Source organism: Bison bison, unplaced genomic scaffold (assembly GCF_000754665.1).
Source record: "Bison bison bison isolate TAMUID 2011002044 unplaced genomic scaffold, Bison_UMD1.0 scf7180017864230, whole genome shotgun sequence".
In the NCBI taxonomy this organism is placed as follows: Eukaryota; Metazoa; Chordata; class Mammalia; order Artiodactyla; family Bovidae; genus Bison; species Bison bison.
This window is the reverse complement of record NW_011494802.1, coordinates 531,874-551,860: the sequence shown is the minus strand read 5'-3', so window position 1 is coordinate 551,860 and position 19,987 is coordinate 531,874. Positions and strand designations below refer to the sequence as shown.

The 19,987-nt window shown below is 36.5% G+C and overlaps 1 protein-coding gene across 1 annotated transcript in view; it reads left to right on the top strand.

Annotated features, from left to right (window-relative positions):
- Positions 1-19,987, top strand: part of RECK (reversion-inducing-cysteine-rich protein with kazal motifs) — an 81,387-nt gene that overhangs the window by 5,841 nt on the left and 55,559 nt on the right. The window contains exons 2-6 of the mRNA XM_010846055.1: positions 8,862-8,920; positions 11,312-11,386; positions 12,276-12,312; positions 14,980-15,065; positions 16,735-16,782. Of these exons, the coding sequence (XP_010844357.1) occupies positions 8,862-8,920; positions 11,312-11,386; positions 12,276-12,312; positions 14,980-15,065; positions 16,735-16,782 (305 nt within the window). The remainder of the gene's footprint in view (positions 1-8,861; positions 8,921-11,311; positions 11,387-12,275; positions 12,313-14,979; positions 15,066-16,734; positions 16,783-19,987) is intronic.

The following is a 19,987-nucleotide window of genomic DNA, read 5'->3' as shown; positions in this document are numbered from 1 at the left end:
GGAGGGGAAGGGGATGACAGGAGATGAGATGGTTAGATGGCATCACCAACTTGATGGACACAAGTCTGAGCAAGCTCCAAGAGTTGGTGATGGACAGGGAGGCCTGGCATGCTGCAGTCCATGGGGTCTCAAAGAGTCTGACACAACTGAGCAGCAACTGAACTAAACTGAACTCAAGAGAGTCGGACACAGCTGAAGCGATTTAGCACACACGCATGCAGATAGTACTGAGCTGTGCAAAAACCCACGTAAGGATTGTGGATATTATTGTATGTGCAAATAGAAACCAATGGACCTTTAAGAGATGTATGCTTTCATTTCTGTTTTAGATCACACTGACTGCTGAATTTAAAAAAGTTATTGTAAGAGGGTAGGAATAAAAGCAGAGCTAATAGGCCACTGTAGTAGTCAAAATAGGAGATAATTCTTAGAGTGATGATGGAGATTAAAGAGGACAAATTCAGAATATATTACTAATGGATTGGATGTGGAAAGTGAGGGAAGCAAGAATTAGAGATTATTTCTAGATTTTCACCTTGAGCAACTTAGTGGAAAATGTTGCTATTTACTGAGGTCAGGATGATGGGGAGAAGTAAGTTGGAGGTTTGGCAGGTGAGTCAGGAAGAGAATCAAATTTTCTGTTTTCATATATGTTTAAGGTAGATATTAGGAATAACTCCCCTTGGTCCATTGCTTACTAAATTAAATGTCATACCTGTAAGTATTCCATTCAGCAAATATTCATTGAGGGGTTAATAGTGCCAGACACTGTGACAAGCATTAGGTACATAATGTGGTAAACAAAAACAGACGTGGTCTCTGCTTTCATGGGGTTTGTGGTTTAGTGAGAATGTCAGACATTAAATATCACCAAAAAATGTGTATATCTGCATTACTAGTATTATGTAGTTATATTTGTACATATCCATTTATATTCTAAATCTGAATATATTTGAGGAAAAATCATACAATTTAGTCAAATTTGTAGTACATAATGTACAGCACATAACTTACATCAAGAAAACTTCAAGAAAAGTGTAATAAGTATTAAGAGAAACATTTTCACCATGGAATATATCATTGGGAGCCAGACACAAATACTTTGAGATCCTTCATCTGATAGATGGGAGTAGATGGCATAGAATGGAGAGGGAATTATCTGAGAATACTGGCTATTAGCGTCTATGGAGTGGGGGCACATCTGAGGAGTCATTTGCTTAGTTGTTTCATAATAAAGTATGATAATGTGTTTAGGGTCTTTGGACCCCCCCAAAGAACAGAAACTAAGGTAGCTCAGGAGTAGGGAGCTAGCTAGATAGCATCTAACAGGGAACATGGAAATCCAAGGATAGGAAATTGAGCACAACCTCAGGGACTGCTGTGGGAACTGGAAAGCTGCCAGGAACCAAGGCTACTTTTTTTTTTTAATTTCAGGGTTTTTTTTTTTACTTACTTTACAATATTGTATTGGTTCTGCCACACATCAACATGAATCCGCCATGAGTGTACACGTGTTCCCCATCCTGAACCTCCCTCCCACCTCCCTCCCCATACCATCCCTCTGGGTCATCCCAGTGCACCAGTCCCGAGCATCCTGTATCCTGCATCGAACCTGGACTGACGATTCATTTCACATGTGATATTATACACGTTTCAATGCCATTCTCCCAAATCATCCCACTGTCGCCCTCTCCCACAGAGGGCAAAAGACTGTTCTATACATCTGTGTCTCTTTTGCTGTCTCACATACAGGGTTATCGTTACCATCTTTCTAAATTCCATATATATGCATTAGTATACTGTATTGGTGTTTTTCTTTCTGGCTTACTTCACTCTATATGATAGGCTCCAGTTTCATCCACCTCATTAGAACTGATTCAAATGTATTCTTTTTAATAGCTGAGTAATATTCCATTGTGTATATGTGCCACAGCTTTCTTATCCATTCGTCTGCTGATGGACATCTAGGTTGCTTCCATGTCCTTGCTATTATAAACAGGTCATGTGATGAATATTGGGGTACACGTGTCTCTTTCAATTCTGGTTTCCTCAGTGGGATTTCTGGGTCGTATGGCAGTTCTATTTCCAGTTTTTTAAGGGATCTCCACACTGTTCTCCATAGCGGCTGTACTAGTTTGCATTCCTACCAACAATGTAAGAGGGTTCCCTTTTATCCACACCCTCTCCAGCATTTATTGCTTGTAGACTTTTGGATAGCAGCCATTCTGACTGGCCAAGACTACTTTTAGAGACAGTCTCCCTCTGTCTCTCATAGCTTGACTCTGTACATCTCTTGCCTTTCCCATTCTCCACCACTAGCTTCCTCTTCTTACTCATGGTTTCTCTACACCATAAAACTTCCTCAGCTCCAACTCATCTTGACCTGATAGCTGTAGAGCCCACCACCCTCTGGGTACGTACCTCTGTGCCTGTGCATATGATTGGGTCCAGCCTATCTTTTGACGATGTTTGCTAAATTATGGCTTGGTCACCATGGGAAATGTGGTATGACAGTGGTACGTGGGAGAAATAAACTTCTCGTACATTTTTTTCTGATTAAAAATACATTGCATAAGTAGGAAATTATTACTTATTAACCAGTGAATAAGAAAATTTTTTGAGCTGAGCACTTTGCTAAATTGTGTACAAGAAGTCCCCATTCAGTCTGGAAATACCATTAGTACACACATGAAATTATTAGAGTTAAGTGATAAAGTTTTCAGTTCTGACTGGAATAGTAGGACATTAACCAAAAAAACAACATGGCCTGGAGTTGTTAGAGAAGAAAGGCTTATTTAGAGTTGAGATGGGGCTTAATTTTAAGCCTTGAAAGATGTTTGGGATTTATGTCAGCTGGAAAGAGGGCACTAAGCATGACAGTCAGAGGCTGTGTTCAAGGTATTATTGTATAAATACAGGCTTTCCTTGTTAAAAATAATAGAGGATCAGGGAGGGGGAGGTAAGAAGACTTAAGAAAATTTAGAACTGAAATAGCAGGACGCCATTGTGGACCCTTGATTAAAAGAGTGACATCATGAAAAGTAATTTAAAAAATTAACCTGGCAGTCATATTGATAACAGAAGAGAATGAACCTAATTGGCAGTTGTAGCATTACAGTTTGAGGCAAGCAGTGGAGGATGTCTGTAACTTGTAAATGAGTCAAGAAAAAGGTGCAGTGTTGAATCCAGGTAGTAGATATATAAATAATCATTTTACTCTTTGGCTCTTACTTGGCTGATGATATATTTTATCTGTATACATAGGCACATATCCATCTTCCAAGGGATAAATGTGACAATGGTAAGAATGCATTTATAAGTTAAAGTTGCAGTTGTCATTTAAATGTTTTTAAGGGATGGTCAATTTCCAGGCTGTTTTGGAAATAAAAATTTGAAAATAAGATTTTTTAAATTAACATACCTTTTTTATTTGGAATGATCTTTTTGCAGTATCAGCTCAGATTTAGTTTATTCCCTTTCAGTAGTGCAGGATATATATATTCTGTTTTAGTAATTCTCTAAAAATACATTAATTAGAAAGAATCTTTATTTTCTTTAGAAAAGAAAACAATACTGGCTTTTCATTAACCAAATTGAGGTTTGGGGAGGCTTCTGTAGCAAATTCTCTTTTAACTTCAAATATCCTATAATTCTATGAATATTTTAGTTTTAGATTAGTGTGTGTAATTGTTTTTTTAAATGCTAGTTGGTCTCAGAAGTTGCATTTTTCCCTTGTGGCTGGAGCATGTGCTTCCCGCTTACTTGCCTGTCTTTAGTAGGCACGTGGCCCAAACCAGCAGCCAACCCTTGATGTTTCTAATTACTGGGTAATTCTGCTTGAATATTTCTAGGTTGCACTAATACCCTCTTAAACCCAATATACATGGCTTTTAGTAATCAGTTTTGGGTTTTTATTAATTTTATATTTTCAGAGTTTAGAAATAAAAATGCAAAATATGACACTCATCCTTATGTCTTTAATAAGGATGATATCTGTGCTATTTATTTTCATCCTGTCAATATCAAGTGTTATTTTGAACTAATTTTCCTTTATCTGTTCAATTCCATTTTATGAAAATAACCAGAGTTTTAAACTATTCTTGAAGAACCAGAAATTAGGTTAGAATCAAATTATAAAAACAAAGCATTTCTAAAATTCACTGTCTTCTTTTGTATAAAACATTAGGCCTTGGAGAGTTTTTTGTACTCTAATAGTTGAATGACCCAATTAATCCATTTTAAAAGCTCTGAAAAGACAAAGACCTTTAATTGCCACATTAATTGCATTTGAATCCTTTGCCCTCATTCTTAATGAAGGCATATGACTTAATGTCTATTTGTAGACATTTCTCTAAAAGTATGCAGTGTTTAAGAGTCTAGTAAGTTTTTGTTGTTTCAAAGAAATAAAAATGTATACAAATATAATGATGACTAAGGTTAAAAATGAAGTTTGGAAAACGTGATATAGCATAGGTCCCCTAGCCTGTTCTAGGAGGGTGGCAGTTCCTCTCGAGAGAGGAAATGTATTATTACAGAGGAATGCTTGGTTAGGAGGGGGAAGGGCATTACTACTAGAAGACTTCAGGCTGCTCTCTAATCCCATTTTGTCAGAAATTTCAGAAGGCTTTTGGAAAGACTAGAAAGAAGTATGTCAAAAATGTCAGTACATGTTCTGACAGGACAGTGGGAATATTAGATCATTTTTCTTCTTTTCCAGGTTTTGGGATTTCTTAATGAAAAAGTGAATCATTTAAAAAATTTAACTTTGGGGGTCACCCCACTATAAATTTGACCTTCACCGTTAAATAGGAAAAAATAAACCTTTATATTTTTAACAAATCTTTCTTTGTTATTGGAGTTTTAATTGTGACATATTTCATGTTTCTGTTCTAAATAGACCTTTGCTCCAAGAAACTTTTTTTTCCAAAAATCCCTAGGCCCAAGTCAGACTCTTGCCTGCCTATTTACTTTTTGCTAAGCCTGTGCTTATGGGGATCATGTATTATCCTGAGTTATCTTTGCTTTCCATCAGCTGGATTTTCTGCCATCCTGTGACCTTTGTGTTAGAAGATAGTAGAAAGTGGCAACAACTTGAGCACTTCAAAAGATCCCATTGATGTCACACAGAAGATCCCCGGCCCCACCTTTCTTTTCTTGCCTGTCTTCTTCATTCTAATGAGGCTGAGGACATAACAGGATCTTAAAAGGGCAGGGGTTCAACATGATGTGGCATGGCAGAGAAGAGAGGGGTGTTGTGAGAAAGTCTCATTAGTGATTGGGCCCATCCTTAAATACAATGCTTCTAAGAAGGTAGCTATAGCCTGTAAATAAGGAATTTTTTTCATTTCTGAAACTTAATGGAATTTCTACATACTGAAAATGGCAACTCACTCCAGTATTCTTGCCTAGAAAATCCCATGGATGGAGGAGCCTGACAGGCTACAGTCCATAGGGTTGCAAAGAGTCAGATATGACTGAGCAACTTAACTTTCATTTTTTAAGAATTTTTAAGTCAAATGTTAAAAGCTTAAGACACCTTTTTCCATATAGCATTAGAAAGCCTGCCCCACGATAGTGTTTTATGAAACTAAACTGTAGCAATATGTTAGTAGTATCATATGCCCTGTTATTGTTTTATGGAGTAACAATATCAATTTTGAGCTTAAAAGGATGTTGGTAAGAGCTAAAAAGAACCTTTTTTATTCATTCATTTCTTCCCAATACCAATCTTACCTTCAATCAAAAAAGCTCTGCTGTCATCTGTTTTATATACTGAGATTATATAGATTTCATTTAAAGAGATTGATACACATATATAGGCATTGTATTGGATCTAGCTGCCTGAAATGAGATATTTTCATGTCCTTGTCACTTTTGATTTAGCACTCTATAAACAGCCCCTGACCAATTCAGCTTTATCTTTTTTCCCAGTTAGCTTCATTCTAGAATAATGACATGCCCCTGCTGATTATCTATATCACTGATTTATTAATTTTTCTGGGCCCATAATGCCGCTTGGCAACATTTTCCTTTTCTGTGATGTTTCTCAAATTGGCATGCTGAGATGTAAAATAAGTGGCATGAGAAAAATATCTTGTGCTCTGAGAAATCTGTCTACTTAGATCCTTTTTAGGAGATTAATGATGCATATTAATATATTAAAGGTTTCATAAAGTCCAGTAAAGAATTCTCTTTAAAGGGAACCCTTTTGCTATTGTTGGTGGGAATGTAAGTTGGTACAGCCACTATGGAGAACAGTATGGGAGTTTCTTAAAAAACTAAACTAGAGCTATCATATCACTCTGCAATCCCACTCAGGGACATATATCCAGAGAAAAACATGGCCTGAAAAGATACATGCACCCCAGTGTTCAAGGCAGCACTGTTTACAATAGCCAAGGCATGGAAAGAACTTAAATATTGACAGAGGACTGGATAAAGAAGATGTGGTGTATATATGAATATATCTATATACACACACGCACACATGCATATATGTATACATTGGAATATTACTTGGCCATTAAAAAGAGTGAAATAAGGCCATTTGCAGCAACATGGGTGGACCTAGAGACTGTCATAAGTCAGAGAAGGAAAAATATATGACATCCCTTATATGTGGAGTCTAAAAAGAAAGATACAAATGAATTTACTTACAAAACAGAGACTCACAGACTTAGAAAATGAACTTATGGTTGGGGGTTGTGTGAAAGGATAGTTAAGGACTTTGGGAAGTTATGTACACCCTGCTATATTTAAAATGGATAACCAACAAAAATCAATTGCATAGCACGTGGAATTCTGCCAGTGTTATGTGCCACCCTGGATGGGAACAGGGTTTGGGAGAGAATGGATACATGTATGTATATGACTGAGTCCCTTCACTGTTTACCTGAAACTGTCACAACATTATTGATTGGCTATTCAGTTCAGTTGCTCAGTCATGTCCGACTCTTTGGACTGTACTCCATACTCCATGGACTGTAGCATGCCAGGCTTTCCTGTCCATCACCAACTCCCAGAACTTACTCAGACTCATGTCCATTGAGTCAGTGATGCCATCCAACCATCTCATCCTCTGTTGTCCCTTTCTCCTCCTGCCTTTAGTCTTTCCCAGCATCAGAGTCTTTTCCAATGAGTCAGTTCTTTGCATCAGGTGGCCAAAGTATTGGAGTTTCAGCTTCAGCATTAGTCCTTCCAATGAATATTCAGGGTTGATTTCTTTTAGAATTGACTGGTTTAATCTCCTTGCAGTCCAAGGGACTCTCAGTCTTCTCCAACACCACAGTTCAAAAGCATCAATTCTTCAGCACTCAGCTTTCTTTATAGTCCAACTCTCAAATCCATACGTGACTACTGGAAAAACCATAGCTTTGACTAGACGGACCTTTGTTGGCAAAGTAATGTCTCTGCTTTTTAATGTGCTGCCTAGGTTGGTCATAGCTTTTCTTCCAAGGAGTAAGTGTCTTTTAATTTCATGGCTTCAGTCACCATCTGCAGTGATTTTGGAACCCCCAAAAATAAAGTCTATCACTGTTTCCATTGTCCCCATCTATTTGCCATGAATAGATGGGACCGGATGCCATGATCTTAGTTTTCTGAATGTTGAGTTTTCAGCCAACTTTTTCACTCTCCTCTTTCACTTTCATCAAGAGGCTGTTTAGTTCTTCTTTGCTTTCCGCCATAAGGATGGTGTCATCTGTATATCTAAAATTATTGATATTTCTCCCAGCAATCTTGATTCCAGCTTGTGCTTCATCCAGCCCAGCATTTTGCATGATGTACTCTGCATGTAAGTTAAATAAGCAGGGTGACAGTATACAGCCTTGACATACTCCTTTCTCAATTTGGAACCAGTCTGTTGTTCCATGTTCAGTTCTAACTGTTGCTTCTTGACCTGCATACCGATTTCTTAGGAGTCAGGTCAGGTATTCCCATCTCTAAGAATTTTCTCAGATTTGAGAAAGAAATTTCTCAAATTCTTAAGAATTTAAGATAGGCTATACCCCAATGCAAAATGTTTTTGGTGTTAAAAAAATAAATTAAAAATGGCATTAAAGTGTAGTCACTCAGTCCTTTCTGACTCTTTGCGACCCCCATAGACTAGCCCTGCCAGGCTCCTCTGTCCGTGGAATTCTCCAGACAAGAATACTGGAGTGGGTTGCCATTCCCTTCTCCAGGGGATAAAAGTAAAATAATTTTTAAAAAAATTCTCTTTAACTTTTTAATCGTTTGTTTCCTAATTTATTTGAACATGAAACATTTTCTCTTGAGGAATAGATATTAACACATCATGAAACAGTGTTTCACAGAAAAAAGTTTGAGAAACATTTATAGTTGCTTCCTTTGTTCTCCACAGTGACCATTCAGAGACATATACAATCTCACCTCAAGCCCTCAACTCTTTTTGTTTTCAAACCTAATCTCTATTTATTTCACTGAGATAATGGAGACTTACATTTAACATGTCCAAAACAAAATTCATTATCTTTTAATCATTTAACCTTCCTTTATAGGAATAATAATAGAATATAGTCCATAGAATAATTGTTGAGGATTGAATGAGATGATCTTAAAACAAGTAGTAAAATTCTGACACATAAAAAGTACACAGTACACAGTAGCAATTATTATTAAATGACAGTCTCCCCTGTTAGATTGCAAGCTTCTTAAAGGCAAAAATTGTGTCCTCAAATAGCACCATCTTTGACTTGAAATAGGTACACAACAAAGGTTTGTTGAGTTAAAATGGATAATAATAGTAATAATCTGTCGATAAGTGATTTGTGTAACCATCTGACTTAGCTTAATCATTGTGTTTTAACAGTAGGCAATATTAGGTGTTTATTTTTTCTCCCTAGGTGCTCTGTGTTGTAATCATTCAAAGGATAACCAGATGTGCCGTGATGTTTGTGAACAGGTAAGCTTGCATGATAATTATAGAGGATATCATTTAGTGTAATTGTTTCAGAGAAATCTGTTGGACAGCACTTAAATGGTCAGTTCACATCAGCAGTAATGGAACAAGTTAACATGAATCTGCAAACGTGGTGGAGCACAGTATCTGACATGGGATTCCCACCCAAAATACATAACCTGAATCCTGAGGAAACAATATGGCAAACCCAGATTGAGGGATGTTCCTCAAAACAACCGCCTGTACCCTTCAGAGGTATCAGTGTTATAAAACAAAGGTCAAGAAATGTCCCAGGAATTCCTAGGTAGTGCTAGTGGTAAAGAACCCGCCTGCTAATACAGGAGACACAAGAGAGACGGATTTGATTCCTGGATTGGGAAGATCCCCTGGAGTAGGAAAAGGCAGTGCACTCCAGTATTCTTGCCCGGAAGATGCCGTAGACGGAGGAGCCTGGCAGGCTGCAGTTCCTGAGGCTTCAAAGAACACACAAGAAACTTCCAGATTAAAGGAAACTAAAGAGATGACAACTAAATGCAGTGTATAATTCTGTATTGGGTCCTGGAATTAAAAAAAAAAAAGACTGCTATGGAGGATGTGATTGAGATAAATTGGTGAAATTTAAATATGAGCTATAATGATATTGTACCTACCAGTGCTGTGAACTGAATCTGATGATTGTACTGTGGTTAGTTAGGATGGTGTCCTTATTCTTAGAAGATACATGCTGGAATTTAGGAATGAATGATCATGTCTGTAATGAATTCTAAATGTTTCATCAAAGTAATAAAAATAACATGCATATGTAGAGAAAGTTAAAGCAAATGTTAATAATGGGTGAATTTAGATGAAGGCTTATGTGGGTGTTCATTGTACTCAGTTCAGTTCAGTCGCTCAGTCATGTCCGACTCTTTGGGAGCCCATGGACTGCAGCACACCAGGCCTCCCTGTCCATCACCAACTCCCGGAGTTTACTCAAACTCACGTCCATTGAGTCGGTGATGCCATCCAACCATCTTATCCTCTGTTGTCCCCTTCTCCTCCTGCCATCAGTCTTTTCCAGCATCAGAGTCTTTTCAGATGAGTCAGTTCTTTGCATCAGGTGGCCAAAGTATTGGAGTTTCAGCTTCAGCATCAGTCCTTCCAATGAATATTCAGGACTGATTTCCTACCTGTGAAACTTTTCTGTAGTTCTGCTTGAACCTTTCTAAGGCAAGTTCCACTGAGACAATAGCTGTTCATAATGTCTCACCTTTCTTTCATCGTCTTGATAGTGTAGTTGTAGCCTTACTAGTTGAGAATTAATGACCTCAATCATCTTTTGAGGAGTTTTCAAGTAATAACCTGGATTTTATTACTTCCTAAAAATGCGAGCACTAACTAACATAGATGAAAAAGATTTTTCAAGATACTCTAAGTATAACAAGATGTCTTACCTAAATAGCTGCTAGAGAATTCATGTCAAAACACTATAGCAGATTAAGTTTTCTGCAAATTTACTGCCAGAACAATAGCTTTTTAAAAGCAAAAATGTCCTCTTGATGGTGTCAGCATAAGAGAGCTTTTAAAGTAACTCTCCTACTTTTGGAAGCACTCCTTTCCTGACTTTTTGCCTTGTTTCCTCTTGTTTTTTCCACTAATGTTCCATAGGGTAAATTATTTTTATGAGATACTTGCAACAGGCAAGGACTAATTTCTTAAAATCTAAAGTGTTTGAAATTCTATAATGTAGCAAAGTAAGTGAATACTATAGTCATCCTAATAAAAAAAATTCTTCCCTGACCAAGTTCTTCCCTGACCAAATTACTTTATTTCTGATTACACAAATGCTGAATGTAGATAGCATTTATCTCTAAGTATGCACTAAACTCCAGATAGACTACTTACTTGCAGAGGAAGAGAGGTAAGAATTGGATTCACTTTCCCTGCTCAGACTCAACAATCGGGTAAGTCAGTCATCCCAATCACTGGAGGAGTGAGAGGCTAGGATGCTAAAACTGGCAGAGCTCACTGACAGAAGAATTGCCAGGAATAAGGAATCTTTAATTCTTCAACCAGCAAGGAATAGAGAAAGGGTATTCTACTGATATTTAGGTTTTGATTTGGAGTGAATACTAATGCACTTGATGGCTGTAGAAAGTTAGGAAGATGATAGTGGGGTAAGTTGCTGAATTGTCAGTGAAAACCACTGTGTGAAGGCAGTTAAAGATTTGGAATTAAAACTTTTAGAATTTGAATTTATATAAGAAGTCAGGACTGATGTTTTACAATAAAGCACATTTATGAAGGGAAATTGGAAAATATTCTAGACAACTGATAAACCTAGAGGATAAAAAAATTTACCTCTTCCATTTTCTTATTGAAAAAATGCGGTAAAACTTTTTTTTTGTCAAGTAGATATTTTCCTCAAAAAGTGAATCGCGACTAAAACATCTGTTGCAGCGAGCCCCAGATTATTGCCCTGAAACAATGGTAGGTATTGTTTGACTTAACTATGGAAGTTTTTGTCTAATGAAGCACTCTATTGAGTTACTTTTGCTTTAACAAATTTTTCAGTGTGATTGGGGTTTGTGGTCAAAGTAAAATGTTAGATTTAACTGGATACTTTAAAAAGATCTTCATACAAATTGCTGGATGGAATATTGTCTTTCATCTTTTATTGTTTATGATGTAGGTATAAAAACAGTATTATATAAAAATATGTTCTAGTCTTTAAATTTCATAATAATAGTTTCTCTGAAATTGAGAATTTTACTTATTATTTTGACAATTTTATGAAAACTATAACTAAATCTTATATTTATTTTAATTTTTAAGAAGTCAGATTTAGGGTAAGGGAAAATGTGTAATTTCTTATTACGTCTGTCTTCTCATTTTCTGGTATACTAAAAATACATTGCATGCCTGTCTGAATCATGTAACTTAAAATGTCTCTAATGCATGGACCATCCCATGTTTGGGATGCTCATGGCCAAGCTAAAAAAGTCTGAACTGGCATGAGAAAGCCTGTTTAGATAAGGTAGGTTGGGTTAAATGGGAAAGTTGATGATCAAACAGTTCTGACTGACATATTTTACTTCAGTCACTCAACAGGCACTTTTATCTCTGTGCTTGGAAACAGTTATTCCAGTAAACATCCTGAGTAACCATACTTGTCCTTTGTATCCCAGATGGGAAGTTGAGACAACAACAAGCAGTATTTTTACATCTCATTTCTATTTTTTCTTCCCCAAATAGCTGGTTGATGCTTCTAGATCATTGATTGTATAGAGACACACATAATCAAATTAGCTATACGTAATTTCTGTAGAAATTGTATTTTGTTTTCTACATTAAAATCTTTTGGTGATTATAATTTTAGGTTGACATTTGGAGTTGTATGAATTCATCTTTGCCAGGTAAGCAATAGTATAACATTAAAACTTATTTTGTGATTGTAAAATCTGTGTCATAGTCCTGTAACCTAATATATACCCTTGGATTTCTATCCTCTCCTTGGAGGCATCCAAATTTTCAAATGTATCATTTATTCTCATTCACTCAGTCCTTTATGGTATTCTTGTTTCCACTTCAATTGTTCTGTTGAAACTAGGCTTTGAAAGATCACCAAGATCTCTTGGTTCCTAGATCTTACAGCTTTTTCTCAGTACTTGTTCTTTTTGACTTCCATGTAATAGTTGATACATTGACCACTACCTCCTTGTGACTTCACCTTGGCCTGTGACTTTGTCCTCTCTTATCCCCACCACCACCCCCAACCTCCACACACACACACCATCACCCCTGTAACTACCATGGCTATTCCTGTATGTGGTCCTCTTCCCTTCTTTCTCCACACTCACCCTGGTATCACATTCCTTCCCAGAACTGTTATCTAATCAGCTCTGAGAAGATAATTTTCAAATACAAGTTATTATTCATGACTTCGAGTCTTCTCTACTTGGATCTCTGCATCCAGGTAGCATGACTCAAAACCAAACTCATCTTATAATTGCTTTTTGTTATGAATGCCACTAGACTGGAAACCCTCAAGTCATTATCTCTGAATGTTTTTTTCTTTTTAGCTTCGTTCACCCTCTTGTAAAATCTTGCATCCATCCTTGCTATTCCTAGATCAAGCCTTTATTATTACACTTTTGGGGTGGATTTTTGGAGTAACTTCATAACTCATGTTTCAACACACCATAGCTGTCTTCCCCACCCTCTTCAAAAAAACTCCCTCAGGGGCTATCCACTTCAGTCAGAATAAAGCCCAAACTCCCTGTCTGGCATTCCCGATCTCCTAGGATTAGAGCTCGTTTTCCAGTCCTGGTTAAAGCCAGTGCCTTGAAAAAAGGGAGTATAGCTTACATTTCTCTGAATTCTAAAGGTTTTCACACTGTTGAAAGTTTTCATTTCAAACTAATTGAACTATTTTCGTCTTGGAATTGCTCACATCCTTGCTTGTTTTCCTAATTATCCCTCTACCTAGTGTCTATAATTATATATGTGTGTGTATTGTTCCTACCAAACTGTAATCTCCATAAAGGGATAAATCATATATTTTTATCTATTTGTTAGCCCACAAAATACCTGATAAAGGGCTTTGTATATAGTAAGGGTTCAGTGAATGTAGTTGCTTGTTGAATAATTTAATATTTTCTAAGAGGTAAGAGCTCCTTTTGTGGCTCAGATGGTAAAGAATCTGCCTGCAATATGGAAGACCCAGGTTCGATCTCTGGATTGGGAAGCTCCCCTCGAGAAGGGAATGGCAACCCACTCCAGTACTCATGCCTGGAGAATTCCATGGACAGAGGAGCCTAGAGGGCTTCAGTCCATGGAGTTGCAAAGAGTCAGACATAACTAAGCAACTAACACACAAAAGGTACTGGATATGTGAAAATAGCAGTATACTGAATTATGGTATAAAAGCTCACAGATATGACCTACATTGGTTCCATTCAAAATTCTTTATAGAATATGTGCAATTCTGAGTAGCAAGCAGCAAAGATCAAGAGGAATCTATGCTGGGCAGTGGGACTAGATGGGAGTCTGCTGCCCTTTAATACCATTTAAACATATAGGGATATAGAATCTTATGATATGCGGTATTCTTAGCCAGTTTGAACAGTTGGAATGGTTTATGATTATATTTTGAGAGCTTTGTCTGTCCATGGGCAATTTGTTTGCTTTTGTTTGTTTTTTTAGTGGAATGCTTCTGTTTTTTATATTAGGTCTTGGTTTCGTATAGAGAACTATGTTACCTCTTGCCTTGAATCCCTGACATTTTTTTCAAATGGAAATAATTTAATGTACATGTGAATTTGCAGATCTGTGTATTACATGGAAGCAGCATAAAGCATTTCTTAAAAGAGATAAGGAATTTACAGCATTCCTACAAGTAAATTTTTTCTTTTATCATAATCATTATTTATATCTCCTAATTTCATCTAGGAGTTATTCATTGACATTTATAATTGCAAAAAGGGATCTTAAAATTGCATTAGAACTCTTTATAATTTTACCACCTTTTGGTATCACTGTAATTTGGTTGGAGAAATAGCTACTGTGCATAAATTGCATCAGTATAGTCATTTTGCCCCACAGTAAAGTGTACCTATCAAATTCAGTCATGGCTCACAAGAGATGCTCCTGTCTGTTTACTAAGTATCAGTTGTTAAACAGCATCATGGGTTTTATGCTATTCTAGGTATTTTGAATACAATAATACTCATGCCCTATTTTGTTTGCTTGCTTATTAAGTTATTAATAGGAGTCCTGCCTCTGGTTCACAGTCCAGAGGTGAAAGAAGTCATTGCTTTCCTTAACCCGTATGTCCTCTGGAGATTTTGTCCACCTTAGAGTGAGAATGAGCTAAAGAGAATTTAAGGTGAGCAGGGAGAAGAGACCCTGAGAAGACTAGATAGCATTGAGAGTCAGGGTGGAAGGAGGGGCTTCATACTTTTGAGACCCTGCTATCTAAGCTAGTTTTCTTACGGAAACTTGCTTTGACTTGAGTGGTATCCTTGAACCAGTTTGTTTTGTCACTTCTTATGACCAAAACATTTGAACATTTTGTTTTTAAGGTGTGTTTAAGAAGTCTGATGGCTGGGTTGGCTTAGGCTGCTGTGAACTGGCTATTACCTTGGAATGTCGACAGGCATGCAAGCAGGTAACACTTAGCAATGAGGCTCTTAAGCAGAGTGCAGTATAGTTTGCATTTTAGCTGTGTCCTGGATCTTGCCTATTTCTGGAGAGGTGACCCGTAGCAGCTGCAAATTTAGCATTCCTTGCATAGAATATTTCCTTTTAGACATGCTGCTTTTTCAGTTATGTCTGCTGCATGTAAGACACTCAGCCTTCTCTTGTGCTTTAACTTTTCTCTGCCACACAAAGAAAAAATGTTATTGAAATCAAGGACTTTTGTACTCTGCCTATGGTCATGCTTAATCAGTGCTAAACAACTCCAAATAGTGGTATAAATTTCAGGCGTGCTTGGATGAAAGCAGTTGACACAGTTGGCTTATTTTGCTTTTATCTTCCCTCTGTCTTTCATCATGGATTTACTCTGTGTTCTTTATTCCTTCTCTGCTCCTCAGGTGAGCATGACTCCTACAGTGAATTATGACTCCTCTCTGATTTGATGTATCTCAGGTCTGAATCAAGTTAGACCCCTGAACTCTTCCTCACTATATGCTCATGGTGATTCGTCAGAGTGCTGTGGTAAAACTGGTCTTCAGGCTCCTCTAACTCCAAGTGGTGGGAGCACTCTTAACTGGGAAACTTAAGTGGCCCTGAAACTGCAGCTGCAAAGCCTTGTCTTATTTTCTTCTTCTAGTGACTGGTCTTTGAACAGGAGTATATGAGACACCTTCACTTTCATACAGACTACCAAACCACACTCTTTGGGCAGCACACAGCCTATCTATCTGCTGTTCTCCTGCAGGCGTTGAGGTGAAACTGAGTTGTAAGAGGATTTGAACTGTAGTGTATCTCGTGAGACACAGAATAGTTGCCAGTCCATTCTGCTGCTTGCTTTCCCTGTCCTCGTCAGCTGATCTATTAAGAACTGCATGAGCCTAGGTGATAGAAGAGGAGGAAATAGAAAAAGGAACCAGAGCCCATGGCTCTGGGACTGTATTTCTGAGTGGAGACTGTTATCATGTAGAAGAACAGCCACCCCTCAGCAGATGTGTTTTGGCTTGTTTTTTATGGAAAGTATATACTTCAGTAAATCACGTTGTTTCTCTGTGTGTCCGTTTCCTCATCTGTAGAAAGGTTAATTTCTTCTTCATAAACTTGTTAAGAAAATTACATAAAAATAACTTTTATTAATTAATTGCCTGGCATTGCCTTTCCTTCTTTAGTTGTCTCCTCTGTTAGGTACGGATTTTTTCTGAGGATATGGGTTCATATGGGAACTTAGAATATGAAGGGTTAAAGAAAAAGCAAACTATAAATGCCCTGGCAGAACTTCATAAGAAAATTCACTGCAGCAGAGCTTCACAAGAAAATTTGTTACAGAATGGAATTTAGACTTTTTAAAAAAAGTCCTCTGATTTACATTTCCTTCAAACTTATCTAGTTTCTGAAATAACAAAAGGACTGTGTTATTATGTGAGATTAAAGCCATAGAAGAATGAAATTCTAGCATATCTGGAGCTAATGCTTGTTGAAAAAATTATATGAGATTTGTTTGGATAATATTTGAGCATGAGGTTTTCCTTGATGAAGTAAAGACTGCTGTGCCAGCAATTACATATACTTATGTTTGTATTCTTTTTGGTTTCATACTGAAGAGCATGTGTAATAAATTAATTGAGGAATTTGTTATCTTTTAGGCATCGTCAAAAAATGATATTTCCAGAGTTTGCAGAAAAGAATATGAGGTATGCATTTTCACAAATGTGGATAAACGAATCAGATGTTATCAGAATTGATAGAATCAAGTTTTAAAAATGAATTCATTGTTAAATAAATTACCTTTTACTTTATAGAAAAGATAATCTTGAGAAAAATGTCATTTACTTTGTTTAGAAATGTTATGACTTTAACTTGTTGCAGTTAAGCATTAATTTGAAAGAAATGCCTAAATCACACATGTAGCAGCTTTAACCTGTGTTTTCATAATATAGCTACTGGTTGTATCCTAGGCTGTAAAATAGTTTTCCTTAGGTTCCATATCTTCTTTTGCCCCTTTTCCTATACCTTGATTCATCCAGGTATCCACCTTTATGAACTACTACTAATTGGAAGAAACAATCACATTGCTAGCGTGAGTAACTTCGTACTTTCCTAGCATCGTACATTGGAGGGGAGAGGTACATACTAAATTTCAAAGGCTGTTTAAATCTCGAGGGACTCTTCCTAGCAGTGGTATTTCAAGCACTGTAGTACTTACTGATAGATTGGGTGGGGCATGGGGACACAGGTTGAGGAGGGGCAGAGGTATAGGAAGTATTTCATATCATGTAAGTATGTACAAAAGATTGTCCCTGATGTGAAATAAAAGCTCCTCACTGATACTAAAATTTGGTCAGTTTCTAGAACTTCATTGTTAAATGTGACAATGTGTTTTTTCATAGTATAAAGCTGTATACTCATTCATCATTTTTATATATAAACATTGGGATTCCTATTGCTTTTAATAGTCTGTATTCTCTTAGAGAAGAAAAATAGAACAGCCTCTTCACTGCTTCTAGATTATAGTTCTGATTTTTTTTTCTTTTCTCAAAGCCTATAAATAATCTCTCAATATTTTAGAATTGAAAAAAAGTCTTATTTATCTTTTGTTCCTTTATACTATTGCTAAGTTTTATCTGTTTCTCTGAAGACGAATTTCCAAATTAACTGCAGTTCTTCTCTGTTCTTATTGAAAAGAGACTTTCTACAAAGAAGTAGAAAGATCTTTCTTTTTTTCTTTTCTCTCTACCACTGAAGTAACTGTTTTAGTTTCTCTTAAACAAAGAGACTAACTGTGACGATTCCTTCTTTTCTCCCACATGATGTCCATGACACTGACACTGTCCATCTCCTGTAGCCTGTCCTCCACTATTTTAGTGTGCTTCCTTCTCTTGTCTGGATTTCTGCATTGACCTAGGAAGTCTGCCAGTATGTGTTGATGAAGGACGGGACAGGAAAGGTAAGAGAGATAATCACTGTCCTATGAGAGAAATACTAAGAGTAGTTTCTCTTTTTCAGTCTCTCCTCCCTTATTTGGCCTAGAATTAAGCAACTATTAATATTTTCCAAAAATGTACATGTCAAGATGGTTTTTTCACATATATATAAAAATAAAATATATATGTAATATATATATGTAAAATATATATAAATATATATAATATTATGTTTACATACGTAAAAAACTGTACACATTATCAAGATAATTTGAGATTCTATTTTATATTTTATATGCTATTTAGAAATAAAAAGAGAGCAAGAGCACTTAAACATGGAAAGAAGGTTCTGCATTATAAACCCCAAATAACAGTCACTCTCACTAGATTGTTAAACTCTAGTGTAGACGTAATGGCCATTTGTTATAAAGTGAAGTGGGTAACTTTGGTGTAGTGCAACCTATTTTAACTGGATCAGTTGTTTATCAACCTGAGAATAGTTTATAAAACATAAAACTAGGTTTTTAGTACCTTTTCCTTAACACTGGAGTGGCCCCTGGAAGTGAACTTCCAAATATGTAAGCTATTACTTTAGGTTTACAATTTTAGGGGTTAACATTTACTCTAAAGGATGGAGTTGCGTAATTTGACTAGAGAGTCAGAGAATGAGTGGTCATTTTCGAAGGAGCTAATGTTTATCTTTACTGATAAACTGCTGCAGAATCCCCTTTGAGGAGATTTCCTGAGAAATGTATTTAAATGAATAAAGTTTAAAAATTTTAATGCCATTTAAGATTACTTTGTTCCAGCTAAGCTAAGATAAACTAGTTAAATGTAAAGCATTTTCATATATGATTTTGCAACATCTAGTTTCTTTTTTACACAAGTCAACAAATATTTATTGAATAGTGAGAGGCAATTTTATTATATTAGAAAGCAAACTTTTGGGAATTCCCTGGCCATCCAGTGATTAGGACTCCATGCTTCCCCTGCAGGGACCATGGGTTTCATCCCTAGTTGGGGAACTAAGATCCCACATAGCCACATGGCTTGGCCAAAAATAAGTAAAATTATATAAAAACTTTGGATCAGATCTAGGTTAGAATTATGGTTAAGCTACATACAGCTCAACTTCAAATACTAAAGAATTATATCTAATTGAGTCAAGATAATTAAAATATGTACTGAACACACAAGGGCTCAAGCAAATGAGAAAGCGGACTGAGCATGCTGGGAGTTATCAGGAGAAACTGCAAAAGAGAGGCCTGAAAGGATTTATATAATTTGGGTTAGGAGACTGTATCAAAAGCATGTTAGCAAACATGCACGTGGCTTGTACAGGGGGGTAAAAAGAAGGCAGGCCTATTTAGGGCTGAGAATTCTGCTTGGATAGGTAAAGTGGGACCAGATCCTGGAAAAATTATATTTTGGGGGTCAGTCATTATTAAGTAGAAGGAGATAATAAAGATTCTGTGATAAGAGATCAGCATAACAAATAAGTCAATATTTTAGAAAGCTTTAAGTCTTGGGTGCAAGCTAAGTTTTAGATCCCCCAAATTTCTCTAACTTAGCTAAAAACAAATATGGCCCACAACTAGGATGATAGCAATGGAGTCAAATATTTGGGAATAAATCAGAGATTTGAAGATAAGAGTCCATCATTCAGGATTTGTTATGATGAACTGAGTATAGGAGATGATGTTCAGGGAAGTATAAGAAACAATTAATGAATTGGAAGATAGAACTAAAGAAGCTATGTGAAAAAGCAGCACAGTGGGATAGGCTGAAAGAGACTCAAGGGACATAGAGGATATGAGTGTTCTAATTGGAATACTAGAGGAAGGAGAAAAAACACAGGCCCAAGAAGGATCTGGCAGGATTTTTTTTTTTTTAATCCATACATTGCAGACATACTTCATAGCCAAAGATCTTAAAAACAGTCAGAAAAAAAAAAAAAAAAAAAAAATTTTTTTCA